Source organism: Numenius arquata, chromosome 10 (assembly GCF_964106895.1).
Source record: "Numenius arquata chromosome 10, bNumArq3.hap1.1, whole genome shotgun sequence".
Lineage (NCBI taxonomy): Eukaryota > Metazoa > Chordata > Aves > Charadriiformes > Scolopacidae > Numenius > Numenius arquata.
The window spans coordinates 18,720,444-18,734,386 of record NC_133585.1 but is presented as its reverse complement, the minus strand read 5'-3'; the positions used below and the strand labels follow the sequence as shown (position 1 = coordinate 18,734,386).

At 52.6% G+C, this 13,943-nt stretch overlaps 1 protein-coding gene across 1 annotated transcript in view; it reads left to right on the top strand.

The window, feature by feature from the left end:
• The window catches only part of UNC5B (unc-5 netrin receptor B), a 54,865-nt gene that overhangs the window by 32,550 nt on the left and 8,372 nt on the right, over nt 1-13,943 (top strand). Inside the window, 3 exon segments of the mRNA XM_074154233.1 lie at nt 6,765-6,986; nt 10,751-10,894; nt 13,069-13,172. Coding sequence (XP_074010334.1) covers nt 6,765-6,986; nt 10,751-10,894; nt 13,069-13,172 — 470 coding nt within the window.

Genomic DNA, 13,943 nt, shown 5'->3' with positions numbered 1-13,943 from the left:
AGGGCACTCTGGGATGGGAAGCCCTTGGGAAGAGGGCAGGCCTGGAGTGGTGATGCCAGCTTTCCCTGAGCTCCAGGATGGACTGAAATGTGGTGGGACGAGGACTACACCCTGTGTGATGACGCTGTCTCGGGTAGGGATGCCTCTGTGTCCCTCTGGGGCTTGCAGTGGGGATGTCCTCGGTCTGGCGGGCATCCTGGCATGGGAATGAGCCGTGCAGTGGCTCTGGCACTGCAATTTGCTGGAGCTTAAATGGCAACAGCACTAAACCCTAAATGAGTGTGGTCATACGTTCCCCCTGGAGGCAGCAGGAGGGGGGATTTGGAGTGGGGGGAGAGCCCTGCTCAGCCTTTCAGACACCCCCTTGAGCCAAGCTGGTGGCCAGAGCATCTTCACCAGCTCAGCCCTGGGAGCTGAAGCCATCTCCCTCCCTGCCAGGGGGTTGGGAAGGCAGACGACTCTTCTCCGGTGCTGGAGATAAGCTGTCATATTTATTTTTTTTCATTTTTACAGGATTTCTGCCCGCCTGGCAGGCGGGAATGGGTTTAACCATTGCCTCTCAGGCCTTCGCATGAAATAGTGCTTGCCCCGAAATAAACGTGGGGTGGGGGAGATGGAGGCAGAAAGGGTTAAGCACCCACTGCCACTGAGATTTAGCTGGAGAAACCCAGGCATCCCTTCTTAATCCTTACATCACATTCCTGCCTGCCCGGTGCGGAGGGGAGGGATACGTGGCCGTGGGTGATGGGCACCACTGCTAATGCTCCTGTAATCTTCCAAATATTTGGAGGGATAACAATTGCAGAAGAGAGGATTTTAACGCTTTCCTGCGGAGGTTGATTTGCTCGGCCATTGCTGCAAGGGGAATTGCTTTCTGGGCTCCTCATCCCTTGCGCTATGTGTTTTTGGGGTGATGGAGTCGGGGGGAGGATATGATGCTCGACCCCGGCTCTGGTGCTGCTCCCTGTGCAGGCTGGTGGTGCTGGTTGGTTGGGGGTCATCGATCTCCAGCCAAGTTGCAAATGCTAGCTCTGAACATCTGCAAGTCACCCCCTGGGGAACAGATGCTGCGGATAATCCAGCTCAACCCCAGCAGATTAAAACGTGTGATGAAGGATGAGGGAGAGGAGGCTGGAGAGGAAACGAGAAGTCTGTGCCTATTCCCCTCCTCCCTTTCCTGCCTCGCTGCTCCTATTGTACTCATCCCTGGGGGTTTGGTCCCTCAGGTCGAGCCCTGAGCTGCTCCCTCTTTGCCTCTCCTCCCCCAAATACAGATTTAGCGGTGAAGTCGGCGCTCCAGCCCATCCCGTAGCACGTCGCACCGCAGCACCAGACCGTGTGCCCCAAGTAGTGCGAGACTGTGGGATGCTGACAGCCTGGGACTTCCAAAAAAAGCCCCAAAAGGGAGCTGGGAAGGAGGGAAGCCGGCAGATGGGAACCCCCTGTAGACGTCTGCCAGGGAGATGATGATTACAGTCAGTGTAGCGCGCTCTCAAATATTTATTAGTTTGTCGCTGCTGGGAGTTTTATTGCTTGTCTGATTGCAGCACTGGAAATCCCAGCTGCGTGGGGCTCCTTCCCTGGCTTCACGTGCAAAAAGTGTCTCTCTTGCACGTGCCACCCCTGCGGTCAGCGGGCAAAGCTGTCACTTCAGGTGGGATCAGAGCAGCCTTGGGCAAAGCAGAGGTGGCCTCTGTGCCTGTGTGGGTCAAAGCACCCGTTCCCAAGGGTTGTGCTTGTCGCAAGCAGGTGTGTGAACCCTCCTGCTGGCAAAGCGTTCGTTGGGATAAAAGCCATCTAAACGTCCCAGTGTGTACCACTAGCCTGGAGAAGCCAGACGCCCGCTTCTTGCAAGGTTTCTTATATATTACATGTATAATGCAACCATAATATAATAATAATAACAATGATATTATGCAAGACCATTGGAGGTGAAGGTTGTCCTAGCAGAGGATATCCTCTCCCACCTTTACAGGGCCAATTGTCAATGTCCTTATTACACAGGAGCAGATCAGAACCTTTCTCCAACCTCTCCTCCTCCGTTAGTCCTGGCACCTCATCCTGGCAGTGCTGGAGCTATTTGCCCCCCTGTCCCATGGGACACAGAGGTGATGGTGTTGCACCACTGCGAAGGTGGGGTTTTTTTTGGTATTTTGCAGCTGCCACTGGATAGTCAGGGCAGCTGGGAGCAGCAGCCATTCATCCTCATGGCATGAGCAGGGGGGGTTTCCCCCCCATCTGACTGTACATGGATTTTTTGGGGGGCCCCATCATGAACAATAGCAGAGGTTTCCCATGAGGCAGGTGGCTGGGTGTCAGGATGGAGGATGTAAGGCCAGGTTGATGGCTTATGATAAATGTCCCCAGTATGGTTCTCCTCCCCTTTCTCATCCAAAGTCCCTGGTTTTCCTCTGCCTTAATTCTTCCCCAGTGTGTTTAAATACCGGTGGCCGTATCATGCTGGAGCCAAATGCCCTGCCCAGCTGCAAATGCCTGTCTTTGGCTGGTTTCTGGATGGAGAATCACAGAATGGTTTGGGTTGGAAGGGAACTTAAAGATCATCTAGTTCCAACCCCCTGCCATGGACAGGGACACCTCCCACCAGACCAGGTTGCTCAAAGCCCCATCCAGCCTGGCCTTGAACCCCTCCAGGGATGGGGCAGCCACAGCTTCTCTGGGCAACCTGTTCCAGTGTCTCACCACCCTCAGAGTGAAAAATTTCTTCCTGATATCTAATCTAAATCTCCCCTCTTCCAGTCTGAAGCCATTCCCCCTCATCCTATCACTACATGCCCTTGTATGAAGTCCCTTCTCCAGCTTTCTTGTAGACCCTTTCAGATACTGGAAGGCCACTATAAGGTCTCCCTGGAGCTTTCTCTTCCCTGAGCTGAACAACCCCAACTCTCTCAACCTGTCTTCATAGGAGAGGTGCTCCAGCCCTCTGATCATCTTTGTGGCCCTCTGCTGGACTTGTTCCAACAGGTCAATCAGTAGAAAATCAGCCTCCCCCTTGTTCTGCTCCCATCCATGAGCAGGCAGGAGCCTGGGGGAACTGTGGGGTTGGGGCTCGGCGGCACAGTCCCGGTTACAAGTCTGCCATGAAAAAACCCATCATCTCTTTCCCCGTCTCCTGTTAAAGCTGCTTTTTTGGCCCCAGGTTTCTCTTGGCCAGGAATAAACGATCTCTCAGCTGTTGTGAGTTTGCAGGATTCAGACTTTCCCAGCAGCCAGGATGCTCCTGGCTCTAAGGGTTTGGGATTTTTGGTTCAAACCTTCAACTGAGCAGATTTTTGTAGCACCGAAGCAGATACTGAATCTTACTTGGTCTGGGGAGGTCATTCTGTTCCACCATCCTCATCCCCAAACTCAGTGTGCCCCCTTGCAGGAGAAACCTGAAGCTTTGAGTTGAGACCTCCGGCACAGATTTGGGCAGACTTTCTCTTGGGGAAGGGGGCTGGGTGGGACCCATCAACAGAGGGGTTGGTGGATTTTCAGCCCTGAAGCCTGTGCTGGGGGACTGAGGTGGCTCCCACCGCAGCCCAGAGCGTCACCCATCCATCCTACTGCATACGATCGTGGGTGAGTCACAAATCTGCAATTTTCATCCCCGACAGGCCATGACTCACCCCCTTCCTGCTTTCAAATCCTCTCGGATGACCTAAAGTCTTGTTTAGCATCACCAAACTGGTGGTGGGGTGGGAGAAAATGTGTCTTCGGTGTTGGCTGCTGGAGGAGGACCTCTCCTTGCCTGTGGTTTTGGGTCAGGGGATACGTGTGCCCTTCGGGGTGTCACCTTGCCAGAGGCAAGCCCCACTGGGGAGGGTCCTTCTGAAAATTGGCTTCTTCAGGGAGGTTGGGTCTTTGTGGGTCACCCTTATGGTGCCAGGTAGGCTGCAGGACTCCTTGCCTACATCCTGGGGTGTTAGATCTGGCTTGTGGAGCAAACAAACAAAAATGGCAAGAAAGAAAAGAAATGAAAAGCAGCTGGCTCAGATATAGAAGAAAAACTTAATGAAGAGCTTCATACCCATGTTACAGCCAGGGATGATATATCTTGGAGTAGTTATGGTCCCTGCCACTGTCCTCAGCTGTGTCGGGTTGGTTGCCGGGGGCGAGGGGTTGGGGGGGGCTTCCACTCTGCCAAGTGCCCTTTGAGAGACTAATGGACTTCAAGTGTTCACATTCCTTACAGCAAGCCTGCTTTCTAAACCCACCCACCCTTAGAGCTGTAAAACAAAGCCCAGGAACCACCCTTGTCTTGGGATGGGTGGCAAGCGAGCCCCCCCCGCCCCAGGCATCGCACCAGTGGTTTGCAGAGGATGTTGGAGAGGGACTTTTTACAAGGGCATGTAGTGATAGGAGAAGGGGTAATGGCTTCAAACCAGAAGAGTGTAGATTTAGATTAGATATCAGGAAGAAATTTTTCACTCTGAGGGTGGTGAGACACTGGAACAGGTTGCCCAGAGAAGCTGTGGCTGCCCCATCCCTGGAGGGGTTCAAGGCCAGGCTGGATGGGGCTTTGAGCAACCTGGTCTGGTGGGAGGTGTCCCTGTCCATGGCAGGGGGGTTGGAACTGGGTGATCTTTAAGTTCCCTTCCAACCTAAATGATTCTATTGTTCATTCTATGCCCTGCAGCGTGTGATACCTGTGCCCTGTCCTGGCCCCGAGCTCGGGTACCGCTTTGCAGGCTGCACGCTTGCAGGGACGCGGAGAGCATCGTTTCAGAGAGGTTTTCACACAAGCCCATGAGTGAAGTTTTGTTGGCTGCCTCTGTTGCCAGCTGGATTATCTCCTACCAGCCCCCTTTGCCAGGGAATTTAGTTTTGTGGCGTCAAAGCGGTTTTTAAAAAAAAAAAAAACAAAAAACCCAAAACAACACAACAACCAACAAAACAACACCTCTGTGGATGCAGGATTGAAGAGTAAATTTAAAAAGGGGAAAAAACCAAGTGATATTGGCTGCTGTGGTAGAGGTAAGAGGCTGCTCAGCAGGAGAAGGGAGCAGTACCAGTGGGCTGATGTGGGGACAACCCAGCGGGGGCTCGCACCTCCGCATGCCCCCGTCCCCCTGCCTGCCTGCCGCCGGGTGCTGGGAAAATTACAGGTCTGCAAATGAGATGGGGGAGGAAACGGCCAGCGGTGGAGAGGTGGGGAAGAGCCAGCCAGAGAGAGAGAAATTAGCCTGGAGTTTAATTCATTGTTTCCAAAAGAGCAGTTAATGGATTATGACAAATGTCCTACCGCTCTCCCTTAGTGCTGTGTTAAATGGAAATGGAAAGTCAATTTTCCTAAATGGATTTTAAACGACTGACCTCGTGTGTTGTTTTTTTTCCCCTCACTGATTTTGGCTCGGGAGGCAGCCTGGTCATCTTGTTTTCTTGATGCATGTGATTATTTTTTTTTTTCCTTCTTCTTCTCCTTACATACCGGGATTCTCTCATCCTCTCCATGCGGCGCTGCTCCTTGCCAAGGGTGACGAAGGGAGTGGGCTCCTTTCTTCCTTGCCAGCTCCAGAGATGTTATCGCGGGGCTGGGGATATTTACTGTTTTCCTGCACGCTGCAGCGCCAGGAGTTGAGAATCACAGCTCCCGCTGGGAGAAGGAGAGGAGGAGGAGGAAAAAGCTCATAACTCTTTTAGGTGTAAAGGAAAGCCTCGGGATGTGACCTGACTGCTAGCGAGATGCCCAGAAACAACAGGTTAAGCAGCAGCATCCCTGTGTGTGTGTGTGTGGTTTTTTTTCACTCCTGTGGTATTTGGGTTTGATCTTAATTGGGCAAAATGGCTGGAAAGAGGTTTCCTATGCTGGATGCAGCGTCGATCATGGCATCTTCCCAAGCTGGTGCTGGGCATGAGCCACCTCGAGGCTTTCAATCCCGAGGGATTCTATCCCTGGGTGAGCACTGAGGTGCTTGCCCCCTTTCAGGACTTTTCCTGGCCTGGCCTGAGCAGACATGACCTCTTTTTTCTGGTTTGTTTTTGCATTTAGGTTGATTTTGAAAGGAAACAAGCAGGTAGATGGAGATGACCAGGGCACTGACCCCATCTGGTTTCTGGGGTGGGATGTTAGGAATCCTGATTGGATTTTTGGGCAATGTTCTCTGGAGGTGGTTGGGCTGGAAATGATCACTTGCCTGTGATGAGTAGATGGCTGGTCCCTGGGGGCTGCTGGTGCCCCCCACCCTGTCCTGTGATGCTGAGATGGTGTTGGCAAGGGGGTGGGATCCCAAACGTGGCTCCACCAGAGAGTGGGATGTGTGAAATTTGTGCCAGGGTCATGGTCAGCATTCCCACCATACGCCCTGCCAGCGTTTTGCTTGGATCATGCTCGTGCATTCCTCAGAGCTGTGGGAAGGAAGCTTGCGATGGGGGACGCTAGCCCCTCCGCAGCCTGTCTGTTTCTCCATCACCATCCCTGGACTTGGGTTTGTTTTGCCTTTTTCCTCGTTGTGTCTTCTAGCAAGATCATGCAGGCTTTGTGGTTGGCCAGGACTCGGGGTATGGATGAGGGGGCTGGTACCCAGGCAAAACCAGGGTGCACCCCGCAGGTCTCCAGCTGGCAGAGATTTGCTTTTATTTTTGGGGGGTAACCTCCAGCCCTCTTTTGCTTTTCTGAGCATCCTCAGCAAGGGCTGTTAGTGACACCACCACGCGAGGGGCAGTCCTGAGGAAGGAGAGGGAGGGATGAAGCGGCATAGGTAGGAATTGCATCCCTGCTGGGATGGGACTAAGGACACTTTCCAACCTTCTGACTCCCCTGGCAGGGCTGGAGTACAGTGACGTGCTGCCCGACTCCTTCCCCTCGGCCCCGGCGGAGACCCTCCCTCACTTTCTGCTGGAGCCACAGGATGCCTACATCGTGAAGAACAAGCCGGTGGAGCTCGTCTGCCGCGCCAACCCCGCCACCCAGATCTACTTCAAGTGCAACGGGGAGTGGGTCAACCAGAACGACCACGTCACCAAGGAGAGCCTGGATGAGGTCACTGGTGAGCAAACCCATCCCAGCATCCCCCACCTGCCCTTCCCCTCTCTTCTTTCCAGGTGCTTCTGCCCTTTTGTCTCTTGCACATCCACACTGGAGATGATTCTCCTCTGGGTAAACCAGCAGGTCTCTCTGATTCATTCCCAGGTGGCCGCAAGCTCCTGAGGTTGCTTTTGTATGTTTTCCACCTTCTTGGTCTGTGCTCAGCTTGTCTCTCTTTCCATATCATCGGTGAATTTTAGTAGAGAAGCTGCTCTCTTCCAGACTATTGATGGTGGCATGATGATGGTATGGGTCCCCATACCCCGTAGAAACTGGGGAAGTCAGCCTGTGTGCTTGCACGCGTAGCCTTTTGCAGGACTCAGGGTTGTGAAATGGGATTTGAAAGGCAGCACGTTTAAAACTGATTAAAAAAAAAAAAGAAAGGCTTTCCTACAAAATGCCCAGTCGACATGTAGGAGTCGTTGCCGCGAGGGGTGGCAAAGGCTGGCAGCTTACTCAGGTTCGCAAAAGGATTAGACATTTAATGGGCAGTGAGAACATTTGCAGGTAGGATTTGAAATGCCTTTTAATGGCAGATGAGCTCTTCCCTGCCTTGGAGGACGAGTCAGCTGCTGGCTGGCTGAAATGGGGGGCAAGAAGATGGCTTAGGTGTCTTAGGGGGTGTCTTGTTCCATGAGACTGGGCACCGTGGAGCTGCCTGCCCCCTGCTTTGAAAATGTCCCAGCATGAGAACAAGGCGTGAGGGGTGGATATATCATGTAGCCAAGTAGATTCGCTAAAATTGGGATGCCTTAGCTCAGCTCCCATCTTTTCTGCACCAGTTTTGGTACCTGGGGCTTGCTCAGGAGGGAAGGAAAACATTCACGTTTCCCATAGAAGATCTGTTCTCTGCAAATGAGCGTGGGGCATCCCTCATCTCCATTTGAATGGTTGGACTAGATGATCTTAAAGGTCCCTTCCAACCTAGACGATTCAATGATTCTGTCTCCTGAGGGCTTTAAACCAAGGCGGCTCTTTGAACTATGGCGGCGTTGGCCCCAGAACGCAGGCTGAGCTTAGAGGAGAAGACTTCATCAGCCTGGAGGAGCACAAGTACTTTAATAGGCTCTCCTCTTGTCCTTTTTTCCTCAGCTTTGCCCATCCCCAGCGTCTCCTCAGCTCTTCATCCGTGAGCTGGTCCTTGCTTGGGTGCATCTCTGAACCTGCTCTGCAAAGGGAAGATCATTTCTTTGCCCCCTGGCTTTTTGAGCCTTTCCTAAAGCTGCTTCATCTGTTCCTGGCGTCTTTTTCTTGTAGAGGATCTCTTTGTGAAGGATGGTCAAAAATGCCCGGAAAGGCTGCCCTTTTGCTTCTCGGGAGGCTGTCGGGAACACCGGCAGCACCGTTTCTCTCTTTCGGGGTGCATCTTCCACCTCCCAGCTCTCACGGAGGCCAGATCTGAAACCCTCTCTGCTCTAGGGCAAAGTCAGTGCTGATTAGTGACTGAGCAGCCTTCGCCGAGGGGTTATTAATTTATTTATAACGTGTGGCCGCGCCGGGTCGAGCCAGAGGTTTGTGCACCCTGCGTGAGGCAGCGGTGGGTGCTTAAGGGAAGAATATTGAACCGGGACAACGATGGAGTGATGGACTCCCCTCCGTTACCCTTCCAGCTTTCTACAGTCCCCGATTAGGGACTCCCTGCTCCAGCCCTGGATGGATTCCCCCCACCCCTGTTAAATGCTTTTAGGTCTCATTTCTCCTCTGGATCATCCCAGCATACTGTAGCAGGGAGTTTCATGACTTAGTGATGTGCAGTATGGAAAAAGGACTATGTTTCTGGCCCCACCACTTGACCCTCCTCTTGGGTGAGTTACCCCTTACCGAATAACCTGCCTCATGCAACTCTTGAGCAAAACAGGCTGGAGAAAACAGCAGAAAGGGGACAGAAAGTCTGTGCAACGTGATCTTACCCTGTTTTAGGGGGGAACTCGTTCGCTTTGGGCCAACATCTCCCTCTCAGATCCCAGTGGGCAGATGCAAAAGGTGTGCCAGCGATTTGGGGAGGAAACAGTTCACACCTTCTTCACTCAGGCTTCAAAAGAATGGTATTGCTGCTGTCAGTGAACAAACCTGACAATACCTTCGGTACGGAGTTGATACCATGCATGTAAAACTCTGCCGGCATGGACATAGCTGCCCAAGGGAGAAGGAGCTGGAACCAAAATGGTTTGCTGTGCTAAAAAAATCTGCCTTTGCAGCGCCTGCCGTTCATGGGGAAGCTGCAAACTTCCCTAAGTTCCCTAAGAAAGGGCAGGGGGGAGAGCTGGCCACAAAGGGACAGGTTAACAGGGTTAAATGTTTGTGCCTTTTTAAGTGTCCTCAGTCAAAAGCTTGAAAAAAGGGACCTTTTAAAAAAAAAATAAATAAAAGGCAACTTTTAAGGTGATGTGTCTTGAATGAATCGGGCTTGGTAATGCTCTGACTGCATCTGATCCAAAACATTTCATGCAGAAGAAAGCAAAAATAGGCCAAGTCAGAGAGGATAATTCAGATGGACAAGAAGAGACGGTTGGTAAGAGCGGCTGTGCTTGGATGCCTGTGAAACATTTAAATAGTCACTCCTGCGAGCTGTAAGCTCGCTCTACAGTTTTGGGTAGCCTTTGCTTTCGGGGTTACAGACATAACAGAGCATTTTCAGGATGCTCCCCACCTTTCCAGGGTTGCTTTAACCCATCCCGCCGGGGAGATAAGATGGTTTTGAGCCATCTCCATCCTGGGTCCTTCTAAAAGCCCTAATTTTTCCAAAAGTGCTTGGCCCAGATGCCTTTTTTTTTTTTCTTTATCCCTTAACAGTGGCAAAATAAATTGTGTTTCCTAGGTGCGCGTTTGTCAGCTATTCCACAGGACAGTGGCAGAGAGATGGTAATTGCTCCTCGCAGCGCTGGGAGCGAGCTAACAAAATTACAGCTGGGGAGCACACGGCGCTCTATCACTATGAACTTGAGGCCTTTTTATAAATAGAAGCTGCAAAAGAAAAAAAAAAAAAAAGGGCAGGTATTGCTGAAAATAAGGAAAAGTAAGCCTTGAGTCCCTCCTGCCCTCAGTGATGGCCGTGCTGTGAGGGGTTGGTGCTTCCTCAGCATCCTGTGGTCCAGGAGACCGTGTCCTGAATGTGGTGGTGCCACCTTTATCATCACGTCCCTGCCATGGCCAGGGTGTCCTGGCAGACTTCACCTCTGGGGGTGTTGATGGGGATGTGTAACCCTTTCTGGGGTCATTGGGCATGAGACACCATCATCCTTGGATGATTTCCTTAAGATCTTTTATTTCTCTTGGTATATTTGTATTTAAATGGCAGCCGACAGGGATGATTCCTCCCTGCAGCAAAGCCTAAGGAGGCATCCTTCCAACGCAGCGGGTGGGAAAAGATCTGGGCAGGGACAGGGATATCGGTGCCAGGGGAGAAGGCTGGTGGAGGAGGGTGATACCTCTACAAACGGTCAAGAGGTCCTAGTCCTGCCCAGCCAGACTGGGGGGAAAACAAAAATAAGACTCCTCCACATGAGCCATTGCCCTGGCTTCAGCTCCAAGTCCCCCTCCGGAGGGAACAGTCTGCTTTGCAGAGGTGCCAAACCCAGATGCCTCTGAGATGCCTCTGAGATGCCTCCAACCTACTGCCTCTGTCCTCGAGCTTTGTGCATCCACCAGCCTTCTTGGGTGCTGCCTCAGTTTCCCTCCTCCCAGGTGCTCCTGCCAAGCTGATGCCATCTCTCTGTCCCCTTCCAGGGATGCTGGTGCGGGAGGTGCAGATTGAGGTCTCCAGGCAGCAGGTGGAAGAGCTCTTTGGCTTAGAAGATTACTGGTGCCAGTGTGTGGCCTGGAGCTCCGCAGGCACCACGAAGAGCCGCAGGGCGTACGTCCGCATAGCGTGTAAGTGCCTGGTCTTTTATTTAAATGAACGCTTCTCCCACCTTTTCCACTTTGGGAGCTGGAAAAGTTTTCCAGAGGGTACAACCCACCGATTTCCTAATTGTTTGCAAAGCCTGAGGTGTGACCCTGGGTACCGAGCTGAAAAAGCAGTGGTTTCAAGCCAGGCATGTCCTGCTTCTGGCAGCAACACCAGCTTGAAATAGTGGCCAAGGCTGTTCCTTGCCGGTACCCCAAGACATGGTGGGGCTAGCCCTCTCCAAAAGTTGGCTCCCTGTTGGAAACAGTACTTTTGGATCAGTTGGAGATTGACCCATCCTTGCTGCATGGCTCTGGTCTTAGCTCCCCATCTCAGCTCTGAGTGGGTATCGTCCCCACCTGCCTGGGCAAGAGGCTGTGGCACTACCTGGGTTAATACCGCATTGCCCATCAGCGTGCTCAGCTCTTCCCTGTGCTTTATTATCGTTAATAACCCAACAGTTAGCACCTTGCAGGCTTTGCCTGAATCAGCGACTCTGCCTCTGGAGTCCCTGCTGTCATATGTCACTTCTCTAAGCTGCTGCTTGTGGGTGTCAGCCTGATTAAGGGCGAGTTAATCAGGCTGTTACCCTCCTGAATTTGCTCTCTTAGCAAATGAGATGACAAAGCTGTAGGAGAATGGCCAGGCTTCCCCAGTCATAAACAGAGTTTGCTATTAGAAGAAGGCTAATAAACCCAGTGTGTTACCCAAAGCGGAGGTGGCTGGTGAATCAGCTATGCTGCTGAAGGATTTAATCTGAACAGGGTAAATGTTATGAGGCTACTGAAGGAGCCTGTTTGTCTGGCCCCAGCCAAGGGTTTGGTGTTTCTCGGAGCTGAGCAGATGAGGTGAAGCGAAGTTTGACTGCTCTGCGGGAGAGGGAGCCACAGCCGTGGAGGGCTGGGTGCTGTAACAGAGGATTGTAGCACCATCTAGTGATGCTCCTGCTCCTTTCAAAGCTCTGGAGCGGGACCCTGCCATGTCCCCATCTGGAGCACTGTGTCCAGTTCTGGGCTCCCCAGTTCAAGAAGGACAGGGAACTGCTGGAGAGGGTACAGCAAAGAGCTACCAAGATGATGAGGGGCCTGGAGCATCTCTCTTAGGAGGAAAGGCTGAGGGACTTGGGTCTTTTTGGTCTGGAGAAGAGAAGGCTGAGGGGGGATCTGATCAACATCTATAAATACTTAAAGGGTGGGTGTCAAGAGGATGGGGCCAGTCTTTTTTCAGTGGTGCCCAGGGACAGGACAAACAGTAACGGGCACAAACTGAACATAAGAAGTTCCATCTAAAGATGAGGAGGAACTTGTTCACTTTGAGGGTGGCAGAGCCCTGGAAGAGGCTGCCCAGAGAGGTGGTGGAGTCTCCATCTCTGGAGACATTCCAAAAAACCCGCCTGGACACGTTCCTGTGCAACCTGCTCTGGGTGGACCTGCTTTGGCAGGGGGATTGGACTAGATGATCTCCAGAGGTCCCTTCCAACCCCATATCATTTCATGATTCGTTCATCATTCTGTGATCCCTGGGGGCTCTGTTGGGCTTTCCCTCCTCTCCCCCTTCCCCAAAGCACTGGCCAGCCCCCTTGCTGAGCAAACCGGGCTTTTCAGCAGCGACCATTGCCCGTTTTGGCACTGGAGTGCTGTGGCTGGGTTTCCAGCAAGTCTGAGGAGGTGACTCAGCCAGGACCAACTGGGGCAGAGCCAAGCAGAAAGCCCCCATAGCCCTGAAATTGGGGGATTTTCTTCAGTGCTGATGTGGGAGCCAAGCTGTTGTGCAAATCTCATTTCCCCCCTTCAACAAAGAAGGGTCCTGGTGCAGAGTCCAGAAGGGGAAAGAAATGGGAGAGTTGAAGAAACAACGGTTAAGCCGAGGTTTAGCCCCAAAAGGAAAAGACAGGAGGGGGGTGTAAGCTTGCAAGCACATGAAGGAGGACAGGTGTCATCCTTGAGCACCATGTGCTGTCCCAAATCCATCCTGCAAAGGTCCTCCTTTGGCCCCTTCCTCCCAGGACATGTTTTGCTCCAGCTGTGCTATGCCAGAGGGATTTCTCTACTCCTGAACCCCTGGTGCTGAGGTGATGTTCTCTCCCCACCAAGGTTTTTGCAGGTTGCTCTGTTTCTGCAGCGGGCTGGTAACCTCTGGGTTTTCCTTTCCCTCCCAGACCTACGGAAGAACTTTGACCAAGAGCCGCTGGGCAAGGAGGTCCCCCTGGAGCATGAGGTCCTGCTGCAGTGCCGCCCGCCCGAGGGGGTGCCGCAGGCTGAGGTGAGCCCCTTAGCAGCCTGAAGAAATGCCCGGTGGGGTGTCCCCTCCCATCCCGGGGGGGAGACGGGGCACGTCCTTGCAGATAGCTTGCGGCTGTGATGGATGGCCTCTCACCGAGACCGTCAGCTTTCATTATTCAGCAGAATTGTTTATTTTGGGCAGTGGATCTATTATTCTGACGTCTAATAACACACCTAACCTCACCACCTGCTCAACCCACCTCTCCCACTCTTTCTGATATGCCATTAACCCATTTGAGGGAAGATCTAATTAGGAGGCACCCGGTGACTTGTCTGAAGCTGAGCAGTCACAAGCGAGAGCCAAGGGCTGGGAAAGTCCGTACAGATGGGTTTCCCTTGCACCATAGCAGTGCTTTCCTTGCCCGTGACGCCGTCAGCTCCCAGGAGCTGTGCCTTGGTGGTAGCCAGAATGTCCCATTCTTGGCCAAAACAGCAGTAATGTGCCCTGGTCAGGCCTGGTTTGACCCAGCTTTCGAGGAGAAACAAATAGAGTCAGGGGCAAGGTTGGCCGGTCAATGGTTGTGGCGCTGAGGATGTCTGTGGTCTCAGTGATAAAGATGAGGAGGGCTTTGGGGCAGGTCATAGGCTGATCTGGGGGGAAGATTGATCTCCATCAGGGCTGGTGAATTCAGCCCCCCTCCAACCCGGTGTTTGTCCTTGCTTGTGCCCACAGCCGTGCTTGGCAATGGTATCACTCACCAAACAGCCTAGTTAAGCAGTTGTGTCCTAGCGTAGCTCTGTGGGGGTGTCC